Below are 21,264 nucleotides of genomic sequence, written 5' to 3'. Positions count from 1 at the left end.
GCCCGGCAACACTATCACTGGGTTCGTTTCTCTTTAGACAGATCAGACCAAGGCTAGGCAAAAGCGCTTTTCCCAAGTCAATGCTCAGTCCCAACAATTTGAGCAATCTATGGCACCGAAACCGAGTGCTCTTGGTCATGAATGCCATCAAATCCCCCATGACAAGCTGCGATACGACGGAAAATTCACCCATTTCATAAAACAGCTGCATGCCATGACGCGTTCTCGCAGTGTGACATTTCGCTCTCCGGACTTTCACTCCCTTCCTTCCTGAAAGCTGCGACACCAGTGCCAGAGTGGCTCGGACGAGGAAATGACAGCTATCTCATGAATATTGAGTGTCTTCTGAGCAGTCAGTTCCGAAAACGGACGGCGGGCTCAGATGTATGTCCCAGAACAGCAGCGTCCTTTCGATCAGGTACAGAAACTCTACTCCGAGAGACAGAATGACGGCGGCTGCAGAGAGACAATCGTCACAGCCACAGCCTACTTCCAAGATCAAGTGATCATCGGCCTCGTCTTGGTCTACACGTCCGGTAAAACAGCTCGTATAGGAGACTTGGACGTCGATGCCGCCGCGCGTCAAACCGTTCATATTGCACAGGACGCTCAGGTCGTCGGATTGTGAGTCGCAGTCAGAGCACGAGCTGATGGGACTTGAGTTCGAGGTTGGACGGAATGAGCATGAGCAGTCTCAATACAGAAAGCATAAACTCTCCGATGGCCCGGCCCATACTGATACCATCAGATATGACTGGCGAGACATACGGTGTAAAGATGAGCCGTCTGCTGGAAACTACCAGCCGCTCTTGGCGCGCGGCAGAATATACAAGTCGCCAAGCGGGTCGAGACCGGTTAGTATTTCTGTGGGGTGTCAGGGACTTTCCCGTGTCGGAGCATGATACGAATACGGGCCAGTTTCTCAAAGGTATGAAGATGACAGTCAGTTGCATAATTCGAGACAATTATGGACGCCCAGCATCAACATGCTTGTGCATGTATTTGTGACGGCCTCTGCAAATTTGGAATTAAAGCAGCAATGGAGGGCTTCTTTCTAGCATGCTATACCGCTTTAGTATCGACGTCACGCAAGTATACAGACTAAAGTGGCCCAAAGAAGAAATGAAACGTATTACATGCGGATATCACTGAGTACCGAGCAGAAACTATACAAGTCGATCTTTGCAAATGTGCTCACCAAACGCCACCCAATAACAGAATATACACCCAAGGAAAAGACAACAGAAAAAAAAAAAAAAAAAAAAAAAAAAAAAAAAACGACTGCTTATATATACAAGTACAACGCAGCAACAAACGCACTATGGTTAACCTCCGTATACCATCCAGGTCATCGCAGCACCCCACATGGCCACAAACACCACGGTCACAATGCCAGCCCCGGCACGGTCTCCCGTTGAGATATCCGGTAGCTCACCAGGCTGCTCGTCTCCGTCGTCGGCACCCGCAGTGGGATCACTCTTACTTTTTCCGCCCGTATCGGCAGTGAGGGGCCCCTGGCTGTTCTTTTTGTGCATGAACATGGTGGATGAAATGACACTCAACGCACTCATGTCCGACTCCATCGACGTTGACCCATCCCAGGTATCCTGGTACCATCGTCGTCCACACTGGGTGCCGTCGTCCCCGCCCGAACACTGCTGGGCAGCTCCTTGGGCTGATTCTAGAATCGCAGGCATGATCTGGTCGTGCGTGTAAGGTACAATCTCCGCCATATTCGTCAACCACGAAGACAGGAAACCCTTGAAACAGTCTTGGTTCCGGTCACATTTCATATTCGGTTCGCAGGAGATTTCGGACATGGTCTTGCTGCCATACTTCTTGGGGAAGAATGTTCGGAAGGTGGTTCCAAGCAAGCCGTCAATGCCTTCTTTCCACTTTGCGTCTCCGTTTGTCTGTTCACGTTAGCTCACCCTATCCCAGATCGAATTGGAGAAGAACATACAATATTGTACATGTAGGCGGCCCCACCGAGATATTGACCATAATTGTAGGTCCACTGGAGGTCGCCATGATCGGTGCAGTTTGCTTGCATGTTGGTCGTATCGGCAATGGTCCAGTCGGATTGCTTCAACAGCGGGGTGGTCGCACTCCAATCCCAGATCTTCTCGGCCCAGTCGAAATAAGTTTGATTGCCGGTATAGCGAGCCAGACGAGCGGCCAGCTGGAAGAGACCACCGTTGGAGACAGCGTTCTTGATCATGTATCCACCCTGGTAGGGCCAAATCTGCCAGCGCAAACCACCAGCGCAAGCGGTCGTATCCCATCGAGGAACCTGAGTATTAAACACACCCTGGGCCAGCGATACCCACGAGGAATCGCCCTTGCGCTCCGGGAAGTTGAGTTCGGCGGCGGTAATGGCGGCCAAGCCCCAAAAGACTTGATCATCGTTTCCGAGATAATTGCTTTGGTTGTCGGGGAAGTAATCATTGTTGCCCTTTTGCCATAACATGCCGGTCTGGGTGACATCGTTGTAGGATTTGTCGCCGGTCCAATGCCAGTACTGCATGAGGGTCATGAATAAGGCACCGCCTTCCCACCAGGTACCGGGCAGCTTTCCGGGCATGAGATCGCTAGAGGATTCATTGGAGTGATAGTAAGACATGGTGTTGTAGGCGACTTTTCCGGCGATATCTTTGATGGATGCTATGCAGGTCTGTTAGCTGCAGAGATGGTACCCGCTTTAAGCGCAAACCCACCCTCATCATCCACGTTCAGAGTGAGGCCGTTGACAATTCCCTGGCCGGCCAGGATCATGGCCAGGAAGAGGGTCTGGAGCCATTGAGGGGCCATTGTCGCAGCACAGGACCCTCAAGAAAGGAAAGAAAGGAGAGTGTCGGAACGAGCGCGGAGAACGGAGCAGGGACGATGGAGAGTCTATCGGTATAGGATGTCTAGAGAAGCATGTCGCTGCCAGTTATGATAAACGAGTGACGAGTCGAAAGAAAGAAGCAAACCGGACAAGAAGAAAAGAACTAGAGAATGAAAGCGAGGGTGGGAGTGAGAGAGCGAGAGTGAGAGAGGACAGAATAAAAAGGAATAAAGAGGATGCCTGAATAAAAGGAAGAAAAGAAGAAACGAAGACGGCCATTTTTCGGGGGTGTCACAGTCTGTAATTACAGGCCCCACTGTCCTTGGCGATCCTTGGCTGCGGGCTATGCTGGCCAATCGGGAGAGCCTATCGGCAGCAGAGATGAAAACGGATGGTTCTGTATGGTAATACCAAGACTTGGCGCTCAGGGTCTAGTCCGGACTCGGCAAAGTTATATATAGGAAAGGAGACAGCATAGTATATTATATAGACTCGACTAGAGACTACAAATATATTCAGGAGTATACAACATGATCAAGTACTTCTATGCACAGAATATACAGAGTACAAGTGCTCTTACTCTGGGTGTATAGATCTCGGGTGATCGATCGGTGGAGTCCCGTCCCAGGGATGAACATGACTGACACTGATCGTCCTGTGATCTTCTATCGTTCGTCTACAAGTACTATGAGTCTATGTCTGTATAAACTGAACGTCTACGGTATTCAAGGACAACATTTTAAGCTTCATCAATGTGAACGACTCTTACTTGAGACATGATCCACTAGCGGGGCTACCGTAACGTATAGACTACTAGTTTACCCTAAGCAATACGACTGTTTACAGAGTGCTGGTACCCAAGTTTGCCGGCCATTGACATAAACCCTTAGTGACAGGATGATACTCTACCCAGATATTCTCTTCCGCATATTTTTCCGTTCATCTTGTCACAAAATAAACGCAGATCAGATTGTCCATTCCCGTCATAGCCAACCAGATACACACAGATCAACTTGCCAACCCGATCCGATCCATGCTAATTGCCGCAGTTGCTCTCGGGCAGTTGCTCTCGGGCAGTTGTTCTCGAGCGGCCGCCATAAATAAAGCGGTACGAGCTTCCAAGGCCGTTATGGAGGTTGAAGCAGCCAGTCTCGCGGAATAAGAATGGGACGTACCTTGAAGTCAAAAAGTCGAGTGACCGAAGTTGGTTGCTGTAGGCTGCAGAGCTGCAGATATTGATAGAACACTATTCAGTGATATGATAGTAGATGGGAAAGAAAAAATGGAAAAGAAGAGAGAATAGGGAGAAATGGGGTCCTTTATATAGGCCAGCAGGAGGCATTCATTCATTATCATACCTATAGATCTGTTTGTCAAAAAAAAAACCGTTTTGAAATGGTGATTTCTCTGGACTGTCAGCTACATATGGTGAATGCCGTAGGATGCAATGTAAAGGTGAGTGGTAAAAGAGAGTTTCATATAATGAATCCTTCTTATACGGCTTGGACCACCAACTAGCCCTACGACAGGGCTTCCCTGGTTTCACATGGCAGCATCCCATTGCTTCGACTCAATTTTCTTTACTGGATTTTCAGCGTATTATGTTTTTGGTCGACACGCGAGAGCTTCTCGATCCCGAGGTCCCTGGAGATACCGTTTGGACCAGCAGCGCTATTTCAACCGTAGGTCATGATCGAATTCAACACACGATGGGTGCTGACATCGAACGGGAAATACTCAGAGTACAAGACGGCAACAAAGCATGGGAGCAATAGTTCGAGTGACAAGGATACCATATGATGCCATAAGCTAAATGGTGTATTAGTGTCTATTGTCAGACTATGGTTGCTAATATATAATTCCGGAGTGTAGCTTACCTTCGACAGATGAACACGAGAAATACCTTATAAGTTTTATATGAGAACGGAATGACATTCCATTATCCTCAATAGAGAACGACCGAAACATAAAATGTAGGTTTTGATGTGACATGCTGCAGGTCTGCAGCCGCCATGCATTCTGCAGGAACGGACATGTTCGCGGTAGGTTGGGGGATTATTATGCGAAAAGTACTAGACACTACCCCTGGTAGTGGCTGGGCAAAAGCCGCGAGAGAAAGTCGCTCATACATGCAAGACTTGGTTTACTTCAGAGAATTCATGCTTTTATTACCATACCACATCTATCGCTAGATTAGACTCCAAAGCATCTCCCCTGTACATAACAAAATCCTCCTCTTTACATACGCTCACGACGGCGAGGAGCAGCACGGATAATGTTGTCCACACGCAACAGAAGCTCGGCCGCCTCGGAAGCGGACGACACAACAGCCTTCTTCAACTTGTAACTCTCCACAACACCAAGCTCGCGCATGTCCGCAATACCGCCTCCAGGCGTCAACAGGTCCAACCCAGAGCTGGACATGCCATTGTTGATGGCCTGTCGTAGCCGGGTCACCAGGTCGCTCGAATCCAGACCGGCATTGTCTGCCAGGATAGTCGGGAGCTGCTTCAGAGCCTGTGCGAACGAGTCAACTGCAAGCTGCTTCTTGCCAGTTGTGTTCTGGGCCGCGTGCTCAACGGCCTTGGACATCACCATTTCAGCGCAGCCACCACCCAGGGTCACTCGGGGGTCCTTGACCGTCTGCGAGAGAACGGCAAGCGCATCGTGCAGCGACCGCTCAGCCTCGTCGAGCAGCTGCTCCGTGGCACCACGCAGCACGATTGTGCACGCCTGACCGGCAGCAACGCCAGAGAACTTGATAAGGGTATCCTCACCCACAATGACCTCTTCGATCAGGTCACACCCACCCAGCTTGACCTGCTCGGGGTGTTCAAAGGTCGATGCAATCTCACCGCCAGTGACGAGAGCCAGACGCTCAATACCGTCAAAGTCGGCGTGCTCAATCGACATGATACCAGCCTCGGTGAACAGTTGCTCGGGCCAGTTGTAGATTAGCTGGCGGTTGACAAAGCAGTTGATACCGTGGGACTTGATCCGCTCAACCTTGGCGCGCATCTTCTCACGCTCGGCCTTTTCGAGCTCAGCGAGCTTGCCCGTCGACTCGACCTTCACCCGAGCACCAAAGATCTTCACCTTGTCCGTGTCCATAGCAGTGTTGGCCACCAGGATCTTGGCCTTCTCCAGACGCTTGGGCTGGTTGACACCAATCTTCTTGTCAAGGATGAATCCTTCGTCGAGGTACGAGTCGCTAAGCTTTCCACCGGCCTTCTTAATGACCTGGATATGACTGAGATCGGTCGAGCCCTTGAGACGGAGCACGGCGTCACAAGCAAGCGAGGCAAAGTGGTCGCGGTCCTGGGAAAGAACCTTGGAACTGAGGGTGGTACGGGCGATGGAGTGGAGGTCTTTCCGGAACGCTTCCGTATCCTTGCTGCGGTCGACGGCGATCTTTTCGAGAGCGGCGAGGGAAGCCTGGCTGGCTATCCGGTAACCCTCGATGATGGTCTGGGGGTGAATCTTGCGGTCCACCAGCTTCTCAGCCTCCCGGAGGAGTTCTGCAGCCAACACGGTCACCGATGTTGTTCCGTCACCGACTTCGTCATCTTGAACCTTGGAGATGTTGACCAGCACCTTGGCCGCGGCGTTATCGAGGGCAATCGCCTTGAGGATCGTAGCACCGTCATTTGTCACGAGAATATCACCGGTCGATCTGTTCAAATGAAAACCGATATCAGCATTGCCCCCAGTTCTCGTTGTCCCGTCACCCCGCATCCACGTACGCTGATTGTAAGATCTTGTCCATTCCCTTGGGTCCCAACGTCGTCTTCACCAAGTCACCAACTGCGATGGCACCGACAAAGGCAGAAAGACGGGCATTCTCTCCTTTCTCCTCGATCACATCGTCCGCGAAGATTTGTGTAGGGTTGGCGAAGGACGCCTGCAACGGTTAGCTGTCCATACCGGACCGGAAAAAAGACAGATTGAACTCGAGCAGAGCAAGGCAATATAACGTACCATGATGAATATGTAATATTAAAGAAACAAACAGCTACCTGACTTATAAGTGAACTGGCAGCTCAGGGGGTTGACAAGTCGAGGATTCTGGGACTCTTCGATGCGGGACAGAAAAGTTGGTCCCAAAAGAGAAAAAGCCGCCGCACACCGCCCGCGTCTCCCTGTGTCTTGTTGTCTCCGCGATACCACTGCTGCTAGCACAAAGCTCCATTGCCTTCTATTGCTTATTACAAGAGTTAAAAATCTCAATGACTGATTCGCGACTCCCTCCAAATAAACGCCCCCATGAGGCGGTGGACCAAGACGGTTTGTTGCACCTGAGCTCACGCAGCAGGATCCTACAGAGAACGGATAGCTAACAAGACACTGGCTATAGAGAATGAGTCCTCAGACGAAGACGATTTCGGTCCTGCATTACCGTCTGCAGATGCCCCAAAGAAAAAGAGACGAAAGCTCCCTTTCGAAAAGGTCTACGTGAATGCGCTCCCGGCGTCGTCGCGGTACTCCAAGTCGCTCATGCACAAGGACCAACTATCCTTCGTGACTATGACTCCGTTTACCGATTTCCTGATTACGAGCTCGGTCGATGGGTTTGTCAAGTTCTGGAAGAAGATGGCCGTGGGTGTGGAGTTTGTCAAAGAGTTCCGGGCGCATCCTCCTGAGAAGCTTCGAAGCGTGAGTGTCAGCGCTGATGGGAGGAGCTTTGCGACGACTGGAGCAGACAAGACTATTAAGATCTTTGACGTTGTTACTTTTGGTATGGATATCCTCCAGTGTTTACGGGGGACAATGCTGACTCGCCAGATCTTCTCTCTATGCTCAGTCTAGAATTCATCCCCCGTTGCGTTTGCTGGGTGCATCGACGAGGCGCATCGATACCATTATTGGCTGTGACAGACGAGTCAAGCAGTACAATCCAGATATTCGATGGCCGTGGCACGAATCCTACCCCTTTACATACTGTCAAATCGATACACCGGACTCCGGTGGCTACAATTGCATTCAATAACACATTCGACTGTGTCGTTTCTGCAGACGAATCGGGTATGATAGAGTACTGGCGAGCCGGCGACGGTTCGTTTGAGAAGCCGGACAACGTGTTTGAGCTCAAGTCGTCAACCAACTTATTCGAGTTCAAGAAGGCAAAGTCGACCCCAGCATCGCTGTCCATCTCACCGACCGGCCAACACTTCGCTACGGTTTCCTTCCCCGACCGCCAGGTGCGGATTTTCGATTTCGCCAGTGGAAAGCTGTATCGCAAGTACGATGAATCTCTCGGCACAATCAGCGACATGCAACAAGCCGGCACAGCAATCTATCCACTGGACACAGTTGAATTTGGACGGCGACTAGCGGCGGAACGAGAAGTAGAGAACCCAGTCACCATCCCCCGGGTGAATGTGGTATTCGACGAGTCAGGCCACTTCATCCACTACGGCTCCCTCTACGGCATTAAATGCATCAACACATACACAAACCGAGTGGTGCGGGTATACGGTAAAGACGAACCCTTCCGCGCCCTCAACCTAACCATGTACCAAGGCCAGCCACAGAAGAAAGGAATCACAACAGTCTCCATGGCAGCCAGCTCTAACCCCCTCCTCCAAGAAGCCGAAGAACGTGACCCAATCCTCGTCAGCACGGGCTTCGCCAAAGTCCGCTTCTACCTCTTCACTAACGAAACCGACGTCTCCAAGTCCAACCGCGACGTCCACAACGAGCGCATCCAAACTGGCGAGGGTCGCGGGGCTAAGGAAACAACGCAACGCGCTAATGAACTCGGCACAGCGGCCGTCCTCCACACCACCATGGGCGATATCCACCTCCGCCTCTTCCCGTCAGCCGCACCAAAGGCCGTGGAGAACTTCACCACGCACGCGCGCAACGGATACTACAACAATACCATCTTCCACCGTGTGATCCGCAAGTTCATGATCCAGGGTGGTGATCCGCTTGGCGACGGAACAGGCGGCGAGTCGATCTGGGGCGGCGAATTCCCGGATGAATTCTCGACTCTGAAGCATGACAAGGCGTATACATTGTCCATGGCGAATGCTGGGCCGAACACGAATGGAAGCCAGTTCTTCATTACAACGGAGAAAACGCCGTGGCTGGACGGGAAGCATACGATTTTTGGGAGGGCGGTGCAAGGGATGGACGTCGTGCATAAGATTGAGAATACGAAGACGTACAAGGAGAAGCCGGAGGAGGATATCAAGGTTGTTAGCATTACGGTCTCATAACTGTATATAGATTTGGTATGATATGGTAATCACGACTACAAAAGCAAGTAATGTTGGAACAAAAGTCAATTCACGGTCATTTGAAACAATCAAAGCTTACAGATAAAAAACCCCTAGCATAAATGAATCAATATCATCAAACATTCCTGACAACGCCGATCAATGCAAGATTAACTCGACAGATAACGTCGCGTCGCCTTGCTTGCATGTGCCATCCAGAGATCTTGGTATCGTATATTGTAGTCGGTGGCCGGAATAAAACATGAAAAAGAAAAAGGAAAAACAATATAATCGCGAGAACTACCGAGGAGACGCCACCCGGATCTCAAAGTCACTGCTCCTAGGCGACTGCATCGGCCGCTGCAGTCGAGTCCGCGATGGTGCGCGTCCAGTTCGAGGATTGGTGGCCTCTGTGCGTGAACTACTGGCAAACGAGTCCGTATTCGCGCCTGCAAAGCGACGAGGCTGGGCCATTTCGAGACTCGGATCGAAGGAACCGGGCTGAGAGAGGGTTGGGTCGGACTGCTGCTGGCGATTGAGCAGGAGACCGCTGCTGTCTCGACTGCTGCCGTGGTAGAGATGGGGGTATTTGGCGTCGTGGCGGCGCTTGAGCCAGACGCCTAGGACGGTGAGGATGGCAAAGCCAATGATGAGGACGATGACCATAATGATCCATTGGTAGTGAGTTGACCACCTACGACGCTTATTAGTCTGCGATCTGTAGTCCGATGGAAAATGTGACATACCAATCACCCCCGCCTCTCGCCTTCAGGGTCGAAAGTTTTTGAATTGGCGCCATTTCTGTATCCTCCAATGTGTTGTCTGTTTCTCTTTTCATATTTTTCTCCCCGGCGCAATATCTGCCGTACCAGGCGTGGAGCAAGGCGCGATCGGAGGCAGTGCAAACTTGGTCGCAAACCCCATCCGGGCCGCTATGGAGTGGATCGATCAGGCTAGATTGGCAGAAACACGAAGCGATCGTCACATAATCGTCGTCATCGTCGTTGTCGTTGTCGTCGGGCGCTGAAGACGAAGACACAGACACACAGTCGGTCTGTGCCAGTTGGAGGAGCGGGCAGTTCACAGCGCACGACGGAAAGGCATCGTCGGAGGTCACGGAGGCGGGAAGGATGGCCCCGTGGGCTTGAGTTTGTGCCTGATATGGTTCCTGGACATGGAGATTCCGGGTTGAGGCGATTACTGGCGGAAAAAGGCCGGAGAGGAAAGGAAGCAGAACGAGGGACCGGAGAGGACTAGGCATGGCGACAGCGATAGTGATAACAGTCAGCTTAGGGAAAAAAGCAAACCATAGCCAACGATAGCGCAGTGGGAGAGGATGAGAGTGAGAGCAAAAAAAAGGAAATTACAGGATGAAAGAATCGAGTGAAGCAAAGAGTCAGTCAGCGCCCAAAAGGGAAAAGCACGGCCCAGACTTACTCTTTCTCAACTATTCAACTATCACTAACCTTAGTCAACTACCATTAACCATCTACCACTTCCATCTACACTTCGCTATACCATCGTCTAGTGTCACCTCATTTCTACCAGGTTGCACCGGTACAGCCACCGGCCTCAATGCCAATGCCAATTGCCGCATTCGTTCCGATAACCACCAATAATGAAGCTGTCAAGATGAAACCTCGCCCAGACTCAGACTCCGTCATAATGCAACAACGGACTTCTCATCCACGGTTAGCTGCAGTGATACCCTGCAGAGCGCAGGTATCCAGCAACGAGGTTAACGGACATAGTACGACATCATCGCGACGGGCGTTTCAACTTTAGATTATCGATCAGGATCTTCCGCTAGGGATTGCAGATCGATATAGAATGTCGATTTACTTCTGCGGCTCTTCTGGAATGCATCATTCTTTGATTGCCCCGCGCCGTCAATGTCCGGGGTGTGATATATCATACTGCCCTGGAAATATTCACCTGGCCAGGAACGACGCAGTTATCTACGGAGGGCAGTGTCAACTGCCGGGCTGAAGTTAGGCATATGCAGGAACAATACGGGACTTTACGCAGCTGCATGACACTCGACGGCGCTGATTTTGCAAGTACGTCTATTGGAAGACTAACACCAGAAAAGAGCCTATTGTTTCTTTCTCTTCACTCTTCTGGGCATGGCCCGCCGTTCCGCAGCCGGGAACCCTCAAGATACACGCTTCCAACGAGATAAGGACGAGAAATGATCCATGGTAGAGTAAAAAACGCATCTGGAAGGGAGTAATAGTCCCAGGATTTAGCACGTCCATATCTGTCATCCGACTTTCGACACGCCTTGTAAAGCTCGGTGATGTTCTTTACTCGAGTGGGCTCTTGACAATGGCGGATTTCCCATCCTGCAGATAACGGACGGCTCCAGTCAAATGATCTTCCCCAGTTCGAGGTGAGGCATGACTAGTCATTGGCTGCTCCAAATGGTCGTCCTTATTGCGTTCAGCTTAGTCTAGACGAGAGCGGCCTCGGTCTACCCCATTCCCGCACAACTTATTGGCGGCGAAGAATAAGACAATAGAATCGTACATTTGGTCCAGTGGCCAGAAGACCGGACACTTCTTCACAATCAGCCCCTTGTGCCAGTTGGGCGGGCTTCAGCAGTAACGCGCGGGCATATACAACTAAGAGCGCCAGCAATCTGGTATTTTATAGAAGACTTCGCATGCAAATCATCCTATGTGTGATTGAGAGCAGGCTGTTAGCATATCAGCCAGCGCAAGGAGCGCTACAAAAATTTAGGCGGTAGGATATAAGCTCAGAGACTCGACAGTGGAGCATGTCTTGCAAAAGGGACCAGGAAGGCAGACCTGAATCGTCCAAAGGAACAGTCCACCCGTTCGCTGTTAGGGTTGTATATGAAGGAGTGCGATTTGTATCCCTCGTACTCTTGATCGTTCATAACGATCGCCTAATCTGAGCGGAATACCCAGTGTATCTTTCAAGAAACGGATATATCGGCGTTAGCTCGTCAAAGAACCATATATGGATGCAAGCAGCATTGCTCCAATAATGGACCAACTGTTCTGCGCATGGTTAGCATCACTCCAACAGGGGATCGAAGTGATACATATTAGACTTACCAAAGAACCAAGGCCATTCCTTAGACATGAGCGATGTGGAACTACAATTTGAGACTTCCTGCATGTGTACACAAAATGTGCTTTCCCTATCGCAGCGTTGTTCGACCCACTTGCCAAACGGCAGAAGTCCGTCTCCATTTGACGAGCAATTTTTGGTGTGGCTAATGCCGTCCTTGCTTTGTGACAAACACAAGGGGGCTACGGGTTTGGGTCGTAGCCAGAATTGCCTGGGCGCATTGCTCTCAGAGACAGGGACTGCTTCTCGGTCCGTCGATGTCGAGACCAGCTGGTTGTCTTCATTCTCTGAGTTGAAACGAGCTGTAGATGCTGTGTTCGATGCAGATGCAGAAATATATATACGGCAGGACGGAAGAAAGGACGCGGTCCGGGAGGAGCATGTTAATCGGAACAGCTGCGTTGAGTAATTATCTGTTAGCTTTGTTGGCAAATAGTCAACATGTATAGAAGTGCATCGTACCAATATGTATTCACATTGGTCCATTGTGGAAAAGCCAAAGATGAACGTTGAATCCCAATCGAATGCAACATGTCAGCGTCGAAGAAGCTGATAGACTGGCCAGGGACGTTCATATCAATGGGAAATCGCAGGACTATGCAGCCATGAGTGGAAGAGAGATGAAGACGAAGGTTGAATAAATGAGAAAGTGAGAAACTATATATATACCGGCGCATCGTAGAAGAGTGAATGCAATAAAGGTAATCAATACAGGGTATTTTGGCAATATTTATGTCCTGCTCAGGGGATCGAACCCTTCCGAATGTCTTGGATATCTCAGCAAGCCAACGCAAAACAAGATGCAAACCGATTATGCACAGAGCCGATTTATCATATCGTACGAAGTATCTTAGAGACAGCTATGCCCGTTGGATGTGTCATATACCAATTCGTCTGAGACATCGTACAAGATTAGTTGTGTATTTTGTTTTTCTTTGTCTTGATATGACATTTATGAGCTTGGACTGACCGGGGCCTATAGTCATGATTGATCAGAGCTGAATAGAGAATGCTAAGCTTGAAAGGGTTAATGCTAAGATGTGCACCAGGTATTTGCGAGCAACGACTCCCACTCATTAAATGTGTCAAAAATCATAACGAAGGTCATTACATTCGCTAGTGAAACGGCCATGCTCGGTATCTTATGAAAACAGCTCCAGGATGATTCCGCTGTGGTTGTTAATCCTGGTATGGTATGAGACGGTTTTGGTGGAATTTGGCCCAATTTTTGCTGCTGGACCTGGCATGCCATGCATTTTCAGCTGGGAAGGCGCTTGTGGTAGTCACTCAGACAATGCATTCCGGAACCACGGCCTAGCAATTCTTCAACTGACTGCTAGACTGAGATATCAAAGCCTACGTTGATATGATAGTGAGGCTGACGGCATGGCAGCTAACAGGCTCTTGATAGGGCTGTTTTCAAGAACTGGGGCCCCTGAAGGTGACGGCTAAATAGATATTCCCCGTCATAGAACATGATAATAGGGCAGTTGGATGGGCGTCCAAAGCTGCTTTCATGTCAATTACACTGCTACTCAATGATAACAAGTCGCAGTATACTCACATTCTAGCTTGAGAATTCCTCCACATCCCTGACATGAGACGGGGACCAAGAGGGCCCACTGGAAAATCTGGAGAACGGCAGCGACACTGTTGGTATCGACATTTTCTCCGACGGTGAAGACGTAGTCTGCATAAGTATCGTCCCAATCTATAGGTAGTATAACTTTCTGAGACACATACATAAATATGTCGTTTTTGCCAATAATAATGGTCCGCTAGAAGGATATTGTATAAGCCTAAGAATATCTGTTCAAGGCAAACCGATGCACCAGTACCATAGATAACCATGTCGTGATTATGATTTCATCCGGATAGACACCTCAGAGCAGATACGCGGCTGCCATATAATATCGAACAAGCAACATCCCAATGCCAGAAACAGTCGAATACAGCATATTCCGCGGCTCTGAAAGCGGCGCCATCATCACCGAAACAGTCAAACACACGATCCAGCCCAACGAAGCCCTCGTCGAAATCTCTCACGCCGGACTCTGCGGAGCGGACAAACTGTCAAAGACAAAGAATATCCCACTGGGTCACCACGGAGCTGGGATAGTGCGAGAAATCGGATGCGCAGTGCAGCATGTCAATATAGGCGATAGGGTCGGGTTCAACGGATTGCAGAATCCGTGCGGGGATTGTGATTATTGCATTGGGGGTGCGATGCGTTTCAATGATATCAATGAACCAACTGACACTTTGCAGGCAAGGAGCAGTACTGTACGCAGCGCGATCATTTCGAAAAAGTCGGATCCTTTGCGACGCACGCCGTATGGCAAGCGAGCATGCTCATTAAGCTTCCAGAGGGCCTCGAATCGAAATATGCTGCTCCCCTTATGTGCGGTGGTGCGATTATGTGGGAGGTCTTGACAACGAATGACGTGAGACCGGGAGATCGAATTGGCATCCACGGCATCGGAGGATTGGGACACGTTGCTATTCTCATGTCGAGTGCATTGGGCTGTGATGTGGTGGTCTTCTCGAATAGCCAGTCAAAGAGACACGATGCAATGGCAATTGGCGCGAAAGAGTTCCACGTCACCAATGATAATGTCCCAGAGACTCCTGTAGCGCCAGTCCAACATCTTTTTTGGTGTCGAGATGGACCGCCTGATATCTCCAAGTGAGTCTCTACAGAGGTTCTGCTAGTATTTTCTCCCGCTCACACATCTAGACTCCTATCGCATGTATCCTGCAGCGGCACCATATACGTCCTCGCCGTAGGTCTCGAGACAGTATCCGTGCCCATGCACTTTGTGGTCAAAAACGGCATCCGGATCCAAGGGTGCTCGAGCGCCTCCCGGAAAACCATTCGCAAGATGCTGCGATTCGTACGACTTCATGAGATCAAACCGTGGATCATGACTTGGCCTATGACAGCGGATGGTATTCAGGATGCCTTCAAGGCGCTAAGCGAGAGTAAAATGCGATATCGGGGAGTCCTAGTAGGAGAGTGTGGATTAGCATAATCGTTATCTCAACATTGAGATGCCCGTAACAACAACGAGAAGAGTGTGTCCTGGTTGGTACTCAGTCAGGAGTAAGCTTGATTTTCCCTCTGGCATCTTCGCAACAGCGGTACAGACATAGGATGGACTTTGTCTTCGTGGCTGCTGAAATCCAGAAGCTGGAATGCAGGATGGATGTTTAATTGAGAATCTATCTATCGACGTCGTAGTATGTACAGAGATATTGAAGTGTAGTGAGGGTTGTAGCACTAAGGCAGCGTGTATCCTCCGTCCACTAAGATGTCGGCGCCAGTCGTATAGCTAGAAGCATCGGAGGCAAGGTAAAGATAAGCACCCTTAAGCTCCTGCGCCTCACCTTCACGGCCCATGGGGATTTTATCCTTCCAGATGTTCTTGGTTTCTTCAGCGACAAAACTGGAGATTTCCGTTGCGATGTAACCCGGAGAAACAGAGTTGGCGCGAGCAAATTGAACCCATTCAACGGCAAGCGATTTGCCTATAATGTATTAGCATGGTGACCGCTATCATAAAGTAGGTCGACGTACAAAGATGGATGACACCAGCCTTGGCAGCGTTGTAAGCAGCCTGAAGCTGAGGGACATTGACAATGTGGCCGCTCATCGAAGCAGTGGCGATGAAGCTTCCATATCTAAAGCCTTGGATGTTGCCTTCTTTCTTCTGTTTCCTCCATTGTGCAGCAGCAGCTTTGGCGCAGTAGAATGTACCGTCCAAGTCGGTTTGAACCACATTACTATAATGGTCCGGTTCACTGTCGACCATGGGACCTTGGGTCCAGGGAATACCGGAATTAGCCACCATAATGTCGAGACGGCCGTTGAACTCCTTTACTACCAAGTTGACAGCATCCTCAACGGCCTGGGAATCCTTGATGTTTACTTGATAGGCCTTGCCTGGATATCTGGTAAGCTTGCGAATGGATCATTGGCCACAGCCACCAAAGTTAGACTGCTTACACTGAACTCCATACTTGGCCTCAATCTCAGCCGCTCGTTCTACCGTCTTTTGGTTCGAGTTATACCATATCGCAACATTCGCACCAGCTTCAGCGTAGCCCTGTGCAACTGCGAGGCCAATACCAGCACCAGCACCTGTGACAATTGCAGTTCTCCCTTTAAGACTGAAAAGGCCCATCAAGCTTTGCTGAGGAGGAGGGGTGGTGTTGTTGTGGACAAAGTTGCCCTGGGCGATTGGGGATTCGGTCATGTTTGGTGGTGGGGGATGAGAGTGGGGAGATTGCAATGGAAAGTAAAGTAAAAAAGAAGACCAGAGACATGGCGAAGTGCCCTTGGGGTTTATATGTCGCTACCCAACCTGTAGAGACCCATTAGGGACCCGGAACCGAGTCAGGGTCTACACGTTGTTCCCGCCGGAACCGTGTACTTGATATCGGCCCCACAACCAGATCTCCCCACGCACTCCTTCTGACACCTTTCCATTCTCACTACGTAACCAAGACAGCTCCCTATTCAAGCTACGCCAAACACAGCAATCTCTACGAAGTACAACATGGGAAGCCAATGTCCCGCGCATCCCTCATCTCCCTCCGACAACACCGACAACATCGCCATGCCACCCTGCCACCTCTCCGCGCTCTTCACCTCACTAAGTCGCGAACCGCGCCGCTGGTCCTTAACCCGAATCCTGCACAGCAACAATCCCATGGACATACAAGGTGAATTGCTCGGGACAGCCACGTTCAAGCCCCTAGGACAGGGTACGGGTACGCATCGCGACATGGTGTACGGGGAGGAGGGGGAGATGCCGAAGACAGTGGGGATGGGAATGGCGGGGCTGCGCTGGTCCAAAAAGTATATCTGGCGGTTGAGTGAGGGCGGGAAGATGAGTGTTTGGTTTGTGAAGGTTGGAGGGTCGAAAGTGAGTGATGAGGAAGAGGCGGATTATCTATTTCATGAGTTCGATTTTAAGAACGAGGGTGCGGGGAAGTCGGATGCAGCGGCTGGGGAGGATGTGTTTGTTACTGCGCCGGTGCCCCCTGCAGTAGCTGGCGATACAGCTGTGCTGACTGCACGTGGGAATCATCTCTGCATAAACGATATGTATCGCACGGCATATGCATTTCGAATTCGTCCAGAGAGCGGGGAGGTGTTAAGCTGGTCTAGTCGACATGTGGTCAAGGGGCCGAAAAAGGATCAGGATATTGTGAACGTCTACGAGTCGATTTGATTGATGTCGATACAGACTATCACTACGTTACGATTTACGAAACCCACGTTGAAAGAAAACCGTCACATACCAAATGACATTGTATACACCCAGCTTCTCCATAACCTTGACTGCTTTTGAATCCTACAGTGTATATATAAAGTCCGGCCGCTCATCACCCCGCTGCGCGAGCTGCTGCGGACTCAGCCCCTCGACCCAATTATCACGTTTTCCTTGCTCGCGCTTGCGGTTCTCCACTATCAGCAGGATGTACTGGATGAGGGATCCTCCGAACAAGCACACAACAAGGTATCCAAGCATCACGCCGTGACCGGGGTAGAACTGGGGTGCGTCACCGCCACGATAGACATTGGAGGCGACGATACCGTTGAGGTTCCCCCAGCCGATAACGACGCCCAGCGTGACACCTCTTTTGTAGACGCCTGTTGACGTTAGCAACCGTCTGGAAAACTGGACTAAGACAGGGGGGAGCGGGGAGGGGCTACCTTCTGTGTTGTTGCTACACCACGCGATAGTATTCGAAACACATGGGTAGATACCCATGGCGGCAAGGAAGACACCGGCATACCGAGCGCCAGGACCTTTCGCACCAATCAACAAGGCATAACCAGCCATACCGATGAGGGAGATGACCATATTGGTGATACCACGCTGGCGCGTACGATCCGCAAGGAAACCGATTGAGACGGTTATAACTGCGGCGGCGGCATATGGGGGAACACTGAGAAGTTGTGCTTTGATCGAGGTGTATCCTGGGTTGTCAGTATTGTGCTAAATCAGATGACAGAGATTGACAAACCCTAGCACTTGTTAGCCAGCTGCAAGGCAGATCAGAAGAGGAGGGCTTACTAGTTCTTCAATAATGGTCGGGACAAAAAGCGAAAACCCATACAAAGGCATATCCGCGCCCATATAGATCACGGCATAAAGCCACGTTTTCCAATCCTTCATACTCGACCAGAAGTACGCCATATCAAATTCCTCATTTTCCGCACTCGCCTGCTTGTCCTGTGCCAGCCGCCGCACGACCCGTTTCTTGTCATCAGGCGAGAGAAACGTGGCTTTGTCAGGGAAATCCTGGACCATCCAGAAGCAAGCGACACCGATCAGTACCGTGGCCAGACCCTCGAGAATGAAGATCCAGCACCATCCAGCCTTGCCTCCAACGCCATCCATCAGTGCGATCGCAGCAGCAAGCAGACCACCGAACGAACCAGCAAGGGCAGCACCGGAGAAGAAAATAGCCATTCGAACTCCGAATTCGTCACGTCGGTACCAGCACGATAGGAAGTATCCGATTCCAGGGAAGAGACCCGCTTCTGCGAGACCGAGGAAGAAGCGGACTGCCATGAGACCTGCACCATTGTGGACGAGGCCCATGCATGTCATGCAAATACCCTGGTCGCGTCAGCTCAGTCGTCGGGTATCAGCAGACAATATTGAGCACTCACCCACAGAATTACAATGACAGGAATGAAGATACTAGGTCCCCAGCGTTTGAGCAGGACATTGGTCAAGGGCTCGAAAACCGAGTACGAGATGAAGAACACAGTCAAGGCGATATTATACTGGGTATCAGTGATGTTGAGATCCTCCTGCAAACCAGCGACTTTGGCATTACCGATATTCGTCCTGTTTCTATCAGTGTTGTCCGTCTTCAACCCGTGTGTGGTGTGCGTACCGGTCCAAAAAAGCGACGAGGTAGAGTAAACAAAGCCAAGGGACGAGTCGCAGATCGAGCTTCCACAGCAGCTTGCGGTCCTGAAAGACAACATGTTAGCTATGCTCAATTCTCAACTCCCAATTGACCAAACAAACTCACCCTCTTCGCGCGCTCCTCCTCACTCACACCCTCATCAGGATCCTCAAACCGATCTAATTGGGGCTCACCATGACCATCCCCAGGCCGAAATTCCTTCTCCGGGTCCGACACCCTGGACACATTGTCTTCAGCTTTGGCCATTCTGCACAGACACGAGACAGCATCAGTGAAAAAAAAGGAACAATGTGGCCAAGAGAAAAAATGGACTATGCAGGGCCGGACATTCAGCTCCTTTTCTAAGCAACGCCGATCAGATGCTAATGTCCCTCAAGTCCCGTGACTCTCGTTGTTTTTGCTTATCGAGTTCATCCTGACGCGCGCTGTGATTGGACGCAAGGAGGACCATCCCGTGACGAGCTGAGTGGGATTCCTGATTGGGAATAGTGTGGCTAGTGCGGGGGATGCGCCGGCGAATACCGAAAGGCTTGTCGGGTATGCTTTTCCTGTTTGGGAGGTCGCTAGTCGCCGCGCTTATCCAGATGGGGCTAAGCGAGAGTCCGGTTAAATGCTATCTGAGGGGAGGCCAAGATTTGAGTCCATGTTTAACCGATAGCCCGTGGTAGAATAGGGGCATATCCATGGAACTACATAGTATAAACAGAGTACATAGAAACCATACAGCACCCCGCAGTACTAAGCGACTTCGGTTATGCACTCTGGTATCTGCTCCGCATTTCTCGTAGAGCATTCCCAATGAGCAAATATATGAGGTCAGCAAGAACCTGCAATTGGTATGGATACCGTCAGTGCATTCCCTACAACAAGAGATGAAGAGGTATTCACGATACCATTGAGGCTATATACAACCCAGCCCAACTAGTCCAACTTTCACGCCTTCGCCAACACCAATTTACCCTGAGCTTCCTTCATGAAGCTGACACTGCACTGCCAGAAACTGGGATGCCCCTGGAGCAGTGACAACACCGCCGCGGCTGACTTGATACAATGAAATCGAATAGTGACTTGGCCTGCAGACGGTCCAGCTTTGACGCGCTCGATGTATGAGTGATAGGCCGAGCGGTTGAGCACGCCGCAGATGTCTTTCTGAATGGTTGCGCTGACATCCGAGACCACGAGACATCGACTATATCCTTTGTTGACCAGGTTATCCATTTCCGCCGGCATTGGATAGGTTGGAGTATTCACGAGGACAACCTTGGCCTGGGCGGATCCAACATGCAGCCCCTCCTTGGCCTTCTCGACAAAGCTGCGCGCCTCACTCTCCAAGAGGAAGACCACGATCGCGGTGCTGTATCCCGTGATGGCCCTGGTGTCGAATAGACGCGAGGAGTAAACCTCACCAGAAACATTCGGTAGCACCTGGTTCAGCGAGATGTTGGCAGGAAGATTCTCGATCGTCACGGTGCGGTAGATGTTTGTTTCAGTCATCGAGGGGATGTAACGCAGCCCGTACTGAAAAACTAGGTGATTTGAAAGAGGTACGCGAGAGAGGAAATTGTTCGGATAGTAGAGTGCATCTGCTTCTTCTTCTTGGTCGTTGAAGATGCTGCATCCTTTAATCGCCCAGCGAAGCTGACCATCCCAGGGAATCGTCTTTGCCATTTTGCAACCTGCGAGGGAGTTGTAATCGCTTGCATGACGACCGGTGACTGGATTCTATATAGTACAGCGGGGCTGTCAGTGAATGAGAACCAAACACTAGCGTTGAGTGATTGTTTACCTGTACAGGCTCCAAAATGGGTATCACGAGATGCTCCAACCGACGATCGAGCAGGGCAGCATCGGACGAGTGAGTCTCTTCCGCAGAGTGAGTTTTTGGGTGCAAGATTGGAACTGGAATGGCTTCCACGCCGCTGTCGAGGAGGCTCGAGCTGCCCACAGCAGCCATGGCTTTGGAGCGGGCCTTCGCCTTCTTACGAGCCCGCTTTCCCGCAGCTCCCTGAGACTGAGTGTTGATGGAGGGTTGGGAGCCACGAGAAGAGATAGGAGTGTATCTAAATCTATAGTAGTAAAAGGTACAAAACGCGAGGAGAATGGAGAAAAGGAAAACGAGGTAAGACTTGGCGGGGGAAAAGCTGGGGACGGGGAGCAAGT

At 50.6% G+C, this 21,264-nt stretch overlaps 9 protein-coding genes across 9 annotated transcripts; 3 read left to right on the top strand and 6 right to left on the bottom strand.

The window, feature by feature from the left end:
* Positions 1–958: 958 nt before the first annotated feature.
* EURHEDRAFT_414167 (glycoside hydrolase family 76 protein) lies at positions 959–3,063 on the bottom strand. The gene is given in 4 exon segments (XM_040782349.1): positions 959–1,245; positions 1,258–1,913; positions 1,964–2,664; positions 2,718–3,063. 3 exon segments carry the CDS (start codon positions 2,809–2,811, stop codon positions 1,326–1,328), a joined length of 1,383 nt encoding a protein of 460 aa, XP_040637431.1. The 5' UTR covers positions 2,812–3,063; the 3' UTR covers positions 959–1,245; positions 1,258–1,325.
* Positions 3,064–4,999: 1,936 nt separating this feature from the next.
* EURHEDRAFT_414166 (chaperonin-containing T-complex subunit CCT2) lies at positions 5,000–6,908 on the bottom strand. Its single transcript, XM_040782348.1, has 3 exons — positions 6,809–6,908; positions 6,574–6,731; positions 5,000–6,503 (listed from the first exon to the last, which is right to left on the bottom strand). Exons 1-3 carry the CDS (start codon positions 6,809–6,811, stop codon positions 5,069–5,071), a joined length of 1,596 nt encoding a protein of 531 aa, XP_040637430.1. The 5' UTR covers positions 6,812–6,908; the 3' UTR covers positions 5,000–5,068.
* A 148-nt stretch (positions 6,909–7,056) lies between these two features.
* On the top strand, positions 7,057–9,051 carry EURHEDRAFT_459670 (WD40 repeat domain-containing peptidylprolyl isomerase; the record flags this gene model as incomplete). Its single annotated transcript, XM_040784601.1, has 3 exons — positions 7,057–7,114; positions 7,185–7,565; positions 7,613–9,051. The coding sequence occupies 3 exons, from the start codon at positions 7,057–7,059 to the stop codon at positions 9,049–9,051; spliced, it is 1,878 nt and encodes a 625-aa protein (XP_040637429.1).
* A 300-nt stretch (positions 9,052–9,351) lies between these two features.
* Positions 9,352–10,312, bottom strand: EURHEDRAFT_404148 (uncharacterized protein; the record flags this gene model as incomplete). The annotated part of the gene is made up of 2 exons (XM_040780286.1): positions 9,352–9,745; positions 9,798–10,312. 2 exons carry the CDS (start codon positions 10,310–10,312, stop codon positions 9,352–9,354), a joined length of 909 nt encoding a protein of 302 aa, XP_040637428.1.
* Positions 10,313–14,040: 3,728 nt separating this feature from the next.
* On the top strand, positions 14,041–15,182 carry EURHEDRAFT_524573 (putative alcohol dehydrogenase; the record flags this gene model as incomplete). Its single annotated transcript, XM_040786931.1, has 3 exons — positions 14,041–14,371; positions 14,419–14,836; positions 14,912–15,182. Exons 1-3 carry the CDS (start codon positions 14,083–14,085, stop codon positions 15,180–15,182), a joined length of 978 nt encoding a protein of 325 aa, XP_040637427.1. The 5' UTR covers positions 14,041–14,082.
* Positions 15,183–15,314: 132 nt separating this feature from the next.
* Positions 15,315–16,563, bottom strand: EURHEDRAFT_414163 (SDR family oxidoreductase). The gene is made up of 3 exons (XM_040782347.1): positions 16,157–16,563; positions 15,728–16,093; positions 15,315–15,678 (listed from the first exon to the last, which is right to left on the bottom strand). Exons 1-3 carry the CDS (start codon positions 16,404–16,406, stop codon positions 15,431–15,433), a joined length of 864 nt encoding a protein of 287 aa, XP_040637426.1. The 5' UTR covers positions 16,407–16,563; the 3' UTR covers positions 15,315–15,430.
* Positions 16,564–16,769: 206 nt separating this feature from the next.
* On the top strand, positions 16,770–17,387 carry EURHEDRAFT_516654 (uncharacterized protein; the record flags this gene model as incomplete). The annotated part of the gene is made up of 1 exon (XM_040786499.1): positions 16,770–17,387. One exon carries the CDS (start codon positions 16,770–16,772, stop codon positions 17,385–17,387), a length of 618 nt encoding a protein of 205 aa, XP_040637425.1.
* A 61-nt stretch (positions 17,388–17,448) lies between these two features.
* Positions 17,449–19,350, bottom strand: EURHEDRAFT_541496 (allantoate permease family MFS transporter; the record flags this gene model as incomplete). Its single annotated transcript, XM_040787394.1, has 6 exons — positions 17,449–17,809; positions 17,873–18,139; positions 18,233–18,785; positions 18,839–19,019; positions 19,069–19,148; positions 19,210–19,350. The coding sequence occupies 6 exons, from the start codon at positions 19,348–19,350 to the stop codon at positions 17,511–17,513; spliced, it is 1,521 nt and encodes a 506-aa protein (XP_040637424.1). The 3' UTR covers positions 17,449–17,510.
* Positions 19,351–20,037: 687 nt separating this feature from the next.
* On the bottom strand, positions 20,038–21,159 carry EURHEDRAFT_503913 (uncharacterized protein; the record flags this gene model as incomplete). The annotated part of the gene is made up of 2 exons (XM_040785802.1): positions 20,891–21,159; positions 20,038–20,826 (listed from the first exon to the last, which is right to left on the bottom strand). Exons 1-2 carry the CDS (start codon positions 21,056–21,058, stop codon positions 20,038–20,040), a joined length of 957 nt encoding a protein of 318 aa, XP_040637423.1. The 5' UTR covers positions 21,059–21,159.
* Positions 21,160–21,264: the final 105 nt, after the last annotated feature.

Source organism: Aspergillus ruber (assembly GCF_000600275.1).
Source record: "Aspergillus ruber CBS 135680 unplaced genomic scaffold scaffold00020, whole genome shotgun sequence".
Taxonomy (NCBI): Eukaryota; Fungi; Ascomycota; class Eurotiomycetes; order Eurotiales; family Aspergillaceae; genus Aspergillus; species Aspergillus ruber.
Note: the sequence above shows the minus strand (reverse complement) of the source record. Positions and strands in the feature narration are given on the sequence as shown.